Below are 6723 nucleotides of genomic sequence, written 5' to 3' on the forward strand. Positions count from 1 at the left end.
AGCGAACTGGAGGCTCAAGTGTTCAGGGGATACAGCATCCACGTTGAGAATGGACACAATGCAGCCTACTCCAAACCAGGGTCAGTAACGTGCAACAGCAGCCCTTAGGATGCAGTCACCTTTACTGCCTTAAGTTTGTTAAAAAAAAAGGGGGGGAAAAAGAAAAGAAAGCCCAGCTATGGCACAGACAACTTGCAATAAAACAGTACAACTGATTAATGTGCAAACTTTCCTTTGAGACTTGTGACCAAGATGTCTTGCTCATATTGTAGCCACAAATAAGATGCTGCCAGAAAACCAATGTGTGGACACTTAAGAATTCACCCGTTAGGACACATCCAAGCATCATTTGAGACTAGATGAAAGGTGCACCAAAGCAGCAAAAGAATACAACTCTCCAGTGCAGCACTAGTAGCAGACAAATTTGTTACCTGTAACTGAGCAGCACCATGTAGTACAGCTAGCAAGACTGACACTGGTTTTAAACTGCAGTCCGTGACCCTCTGTGGAGCTTTACGAATTAGGTTATTGGTTCCTGCTTGTTCAATACAAAAACTCATTATTCAGTTTACATACAAGACCACAGCCTCCACATTACCACACAGCGTGATGAAGCTGGGACAGTACAGGAAAGGAAAGTAAAAAAGGTAGCCTCTGTAAGGCCCTAAAATACTGCAAAAATTAAGTATATACATAGCCCTTTAGAGCTTTAGATTTGGAATATGTTTTAACATTAGAGACATACTGAAGGCAGATGTTTAGTTGATGAAAATCTATACTTACCTGGAATAACATTTCTGCTGAAATAAATTAAAATATTTAAAGCCACCTATAGAAATGAAGTCAAAAGACAGCAGCCCAGAACGCTAGGTTTTGACAGCAGCATGGAAAGGGTTGTAAAAGCAAAACGTTGGTCAAGTAGATCAAACTGGGCAAATCAAAGCTTTATTTAAAAAAAAAAAGAAAAAAAAAAAGAAAAAGAAAAAAAAAAAAGGCCTTGCTACAGTACCTAAGACTGTGCCACTATACATAATTAACAATCATTCCTGAAGGGTTTATTTGGCACCAGGTTTGTTTACTTCAAACACTCTGGAGGGCAGAGGAGGGAGAAGGGGCATTAATTTGAACTCAAATTTGGTTTTTCAACAGAATAGGAGCTGCCATCACGAAGCCAATTAGTTGTTACAGGGAAGCTTAAAAAAAAAAGAAAAACCCACGTGAAACGCACCGAGTCCTCATCTAAATCAACACAATACAGAAAGCTCCAAAAACAGAGGTCAAACATTAAAAGGCTGATATAGGCTCAAGTGGTTTATAAAACCTATAAAAAAAAGACTACACCAGCAAATACGCCCTTTCAGTCTGCACAGTTGAAAAGTTAATGCAGGGTGCAACATACACTAGCTGAAAATCTTGTCATGGGAAAACCACACATATACCAACAGGAATACCTGAAATCAAACATTAAAAAGCTCCAATTCCCAATCCACAGAGGAGAGAAATAATTCATTGGACGACTGAATCAATCCATGAAAAAAATCACAATTGGTTGGGCAGTTCACACTTTCCCCACCACGCACCAGGTCTTGCCTACATACAGCACATGTGCACAGCTCAGTCCCGCATTGAATAAAAGGGTCCCAGCAGTCTTTATAGAATCTCTTCCTATCATGCAAGTAATATGTCTGGCTGTGCTCTAATCACCACCATGTATCATTTCAGCCACAGAGTACCAGGCAGATTAAGTAGAAATGCACAGTCTTGAGCTCCCCCCCCCTTTAAAAAGGAGTTGGCGAGGCTCAGTTCCTGGAGAGTTCCACGTGGGCAGTCTCATGCAGATTCACTTGTCTCTACCGGCTTGATCATATGGTCTGGTTTGTTGCCAGCAGCACAGTGATCCCACATCTGAAGGTAAAGTCGTTCCAGGTCCATCGTGTACTGTTTTGTGTTGAACAAAGGACTGGATATTCTCTGCTTCCAGACTTTACCACGAATTTTCTTCAGGCTACAGAAAGAGATACAACAGTCAGAAACAGTGACAACGTAGGAACATGCTGGGTTTAGTAAACGGTTACCTAACTTTGAATTCCCAAAACTCATTTTAAGCAGATGTGTTATTCCCAAGCTTCCAGAATTCACACTGTTGCCCTAAAAGCTCATCTTCACTGGCATTCTTGTCTGCCAAAGGAATAAACTCAACTTTCTCGCTTTAGCTAAAAATGCTACGGCCACTGTGTCTTAAGTATGGCTAGAACATCATTAACCAGCACCACCAATCCAACTCAGCTCCATAAAACAGCACCCCAGACTGGAAATCTCTCTTATTTCATTCCAGCTTCTCTCTAAATTGGAAATGAACATACTCGTTCCAAATTTTTCTACAAAAAGTCCACTGTGTTAGTGCATCCATCACTAAGCACAGAAAGTGATTTATAGTCTCCAGGCAGAAGACTCATCCAATTATTCTATAGTTCTCCGTTCGGTCAAAGAAGAAACCGACAATCTCCTAAGATGCCTTGGTTCAGTACGTATGTGCGCACTCCCATTCACAACCCTAAAGACCGTGAATTGATAAAACGAGCTTCTGAAAGGCAGTATGAACTACAGCAGAAAGCATAAGCTTAGGAGTCAGGACATTCTTCTTTCAGTTCTGCCCATCACTTTCTGGTCTCCCCATCTTCAGGTGTGGAACACTATTCCTGGAGACTGCTACAGATTAGCCAGCACTTGTGATACAAACATGTAGCGTGCATTACAGAGAACAACTGTGAACTGTGCTTTACAGGAGACCCACGACTCATCCAGGTGTAGGCAAAAACTCTCATCACTTCCTACCCACTGTCTGCAGCATACAATTCCAGGTTCTGTGCAACGAAGCAAAACTTCTACTCATCCTCCCCATCCAGCCTTCTGCTAAAACCATGTACTGAAACCCTTTCCCAACAACAGAGTAAGCAGAATCCTGGCCCAGCCTCACACATTAGTAAGGTTCAGACCTTCCATCCTCACTACTAAATCCCCTTACTGGCTTTAAATCCTGGAGGCCAGCCATTCTGTTATTTTAATGGTTAAAAATTAGTCTGCTACTTTAGGTGCTGACAGGAGTTTATTCCATTTTGATTGCTAATGTTCACTAAACTCCACATGGCATCTTCTACTCATTCCACAAAATGAACCTACTTACTATTCTAGGTCAGTTCCCAGTTTTACAGCAATATCCTCATATTCCTGTCTACTCTTTGCAATAAGCTCAAGACAACCGAGGCAAGTAAGCTGGGATGCAGCAACTCGTGACGCAAGAGTCTCTCCTGTAAAATAAAGAACACAGCATCAAAACTTTCTGATTCTTAACATGTCTATTAAATAAAATTATTTCTCTCCTTCCTCTCCAAGGATATGCACAGAAGGGGCTGTCACTACAAAATGCTACTTATGAAGTATAACTAAACCCAACCACTAAGTAGGGTATAATGGAATTAGGCTGCACTTAAATTCAGCTCGTAGCACAGAAAGAAGGTGAATTTATGTTTGTCCATGAACTCAACACACTAAGCATTTTTATTAAGAAAACCAACATCAGAAACAGGAGCTGCAGATCTATAACTGCATTCAACATAACCAGCCATCATATAGTTCAACAGTTTTGTTTTCCTGACACGTTACCTGGCATAGTGACCATGGGAGTCCCAGCCCAGAGTACATCCATCCCGGTAGTATGCCCATTACAAAGTGGAGTGTCTAGACAAACATCAGCCAGCTGGCCCCTTCTCACATGTTCCTCTTTTGGTGCAACAGGAGAGAAGATGATTCGATTCTGGGAAAGGCCCAGGTTCTGGGCATATTGTTGGATATTGGGTTCTCCGACAGCTGGGAAACGCAAGAGCCATAACACGCTGTTTGGAACTCTCTTAAGAATCTAAACACAAGGCAGGAAGAAAACAGAAAAAGCTTTCAGAAACATCACCTTCTGACAAGGCTATAAAGGTCACTGCGCCAACAGAATTAGAAACTTGCTCCATGCAGACCATTAAAAAGCCTCTCAAAGAAATGATGATTTTCACCAATTAGCCACACGTATCAATTTTAAATCAGACCTAAAAGGGTTCTAGTCCCATTAACACCCTACCCCCCCACGAAGAAGACTGTTCATAGGATATGGGCTTCTTTCAAACCACGTAAATATTCCCAACAAGTCAGGCGCATACTTTTTTCTGAACTCAATGCAGACTACTTTAGAGGCCTGTGATTCATGGTAAAACTATTCCTGTAGACAAGACAACAGCCAAATTCTAGCGATCTGACCTGATACTTCATGACAAACAAACATATAGCTACTCACATTAGCCCACATTTGTAAAGTGGAAGGATCAATCTTATACAGCTGGTTAAAGTTGCAGTACACCACAGCATCCTCTGGTAATCCATACTGAGAACGTGTGGTAACAATGATGGTACGTGGAACTTCTTCTCCAGTTGCTGCCTTATTGTTGATCTACAGAGAACACAAAAAGTTCAGTTATTAGAGTATTAAAATAGTCTGAAGCTAGCTCAGACCACAGGGTGTCTACTCAAAACAGTTCATTAAAACATTTTATAGCATCATAACATTTTACTCAGGCAACTTTATTAAAAACAAGGGCAAGTAAGGTTACCCACCCATCTGCAAAACGACTGCTTACGCTCTTACAATGTACAGACGATACGTCTGAGCAGTTGCACGCCCTTTGCTTAACGTGCAGCCCCAAATATTCAGAGGACACAGCTATGAAAGGTGGCACGCCACTGCCCGCCTCAGTTCCTTCCACTACCTCTAGCAGCCAAAGCTAGTAGTAATTAGCAATTTATGAACCGATTCCAGTCAAATGGGAAGTAATTAGCAATTTATGAACCGATTCCAGTCAAATGTTATACTTTTATGGAAAAATTTCAGAACAAAAGACAACTTTGTGAAAGATTACTAGGGATAGAGGACCAGGCCAGGCGAGTCTACACCTCTCTCACAGCTCAAGTAGATGCACTAGCTATAATAGAGGCTGTCTAAATTGAAAAAAATAAACCAAATACTCTCCTTGTGGGTTCAAAGGAAGGTTTCCCGAGTTGCGTAATAGACTGAGGTTGCAGGTAGATGCAGGTTCTCTAGCCGGTGATCAAATGTTCACAAAATCCCTTAAAATATTTTTACAATATCTTGACTAAATACATTATTTTTGATTAAGCTATATTTAGTCAACCTAACTGAAAAATGTTGTTTTATTGACAATCAGAGTTCAATCAGGGCTGGCCTGCATATGCAGACATCTCATTTTGTAATATTTTCCTTTACAAAGGACTAGCATAATCAAGTTATATCATAGATGTTAGGGTCGGCAGGGACCTCAATAGATCATCGAGTCCGACCCCGTGCACAGACAGGAAAGAGAGTGCTGGGTTCAGATGACCCCAGCCAGATGCCCATCCAACCTCCTCTTGAAGACCCCCAGGGTAGGGGAGAGCACCACCTCCCTTAGGAGCCCATTCCAGACCTTGGCCACTCTAACTGTGAAGAAGTTCCTCCGAATGTCCAGTCTAAATCTGCTCTCTGCTAGCTTATGGCCATTATTTCTTGTGACCCCCCAGGGCGCCTTGGTGAGTAGAACCACACCAATTGCCTTCTGCGCCCCCATGATGAATTTATAGGCAGCCACAAGGTCTCCTCTCAACCTTCTCTTGTGGAGGCGGAAGAGGTCCAGGTGCCCTAGTCGCTCCTCGTAGGGCTTGGCCTGCAAGCCCTTAACCATACAAGCGGCCCTTCTCTGGACCCTCTTCAGGTTATCCACATCCCTCTTGAAATGTGGCACCCAAAATTGCACGCAGTATTCCAACTACGGTCTGACCAGTGCCCGATAGGGGGGAAGTATCACCTCCTTGGTTCTGTTTGTCATGCATCTGCAGATGCATGATGAAGTAGAGTTAGCTTTTCTGATGACTTCGTCACACTAACAACTCATGTTCACCTGGGAGTCCACTAGGACTCCGAGATTCCTTGCTGCTTCCGTGCTACCGAGCAAGTCATTTCCTAGGCAGTAGGTGTGCTGGACATTTTTCCTCCCTAGGCGCAGCGCTTTGCATTTATCCTTGTTAAATTGCATTCTATTGCTTTCTGCCCATTTGTCCAACCTGTCCGGGTCTGCCTGTAGTTGTTTCCTGCCCTCCGGTGTGTCCACTTCTCCCCACAGTTTTGTATCATCCGCAAACCTGGACAGAGTACACTTCACTCCCTCGTCCAAGTCACTGATGAAATCACTGAAGAGTATCGGTCCAAGGACCCCACTGCCCACGTCCCTCCAGGTCAATACCGACCCGTCCACCACCACTCTCTGGGTACGACCCTCTAGCCAATTTGCCACCCACCGGACTGTGCAATCATCCAAGTCACAGCCTCTTAACTTGTTCACCAGTATGGGGTGGGATACCATATCGAAGGCCTTCCTGAAGTCTGAGTAAATGATATCAAACCCTACTCCTGTGTCAAGGTGTTTTGTAACCTGGTCATAAAAAGAGACTAGATTAGTCAGGCATGATCTACTTGCTATGAACCCATGCTGCTTTCCCCTCAGAATAATTTTTCCTGATGGGCTCTCAAATATATGAGCCTTAATAATCTTTTCAAAGACTTTGCCAAGGATGGAGGTGAGACTGGCCTGTAGTTGCCTGGATCCTTCTTCCTCCACTTCTTGAAAATAG

The 6723-nt window shown here is 42.9% G+C and overlaps 1 protein-coding gene across 2 annotated transcripts in view; it reads right to left on the reverse strand.

The window, feature by feature from the left end:
- Nucleotides 1-914: 914 nt before the first annotated feature.
- Nucleotides 915-6723, reverse strand: part of OGT (O-linked N-acetylglucosamine (GlcNAc) transferase) — an 82703-nt gene continuing 76894 nt past the window's right edge. For both annotated transcript variants that reach the window (XM_019521233.1, XM_019521234.1), the window contains exons 19-22: nt 4340-4492; nt 3664-3916; nt 3185-3308; nt 915-2005 (exon numbers count right to left, since the gene is read on the reverse strand). In XM_019521233.1, the coding sequence (XP_019376778.1) occupies nt 1831-2005; nt 3185-3308; nt 3664-3916; nt 4340-4492 (705 nt within the window). In that variant the 3' untranslated portion in view covers nt 915-1830. The remainder of the gene's footprint in view (nt 2006-3184; nt 3309-3663; nt 3917-4339; nt 4493-6723) is intronic.

This window comes from Gavialis gangeticus, unplaced genomic scaffold (assembly GCF_001723915.1).
Source record: "Gavialis gangeticus isolate Ggan-Ray unplaced genomic scaffold, GavGan_comp1, whole genome shotgun sequence".
Taxonomy (NCBI): domain Eukaryota; kingdom Metazoa; phylum Chordata; order Crocodylia; family Gavialidae; genus Gavialis; species Gavialis gangeticus.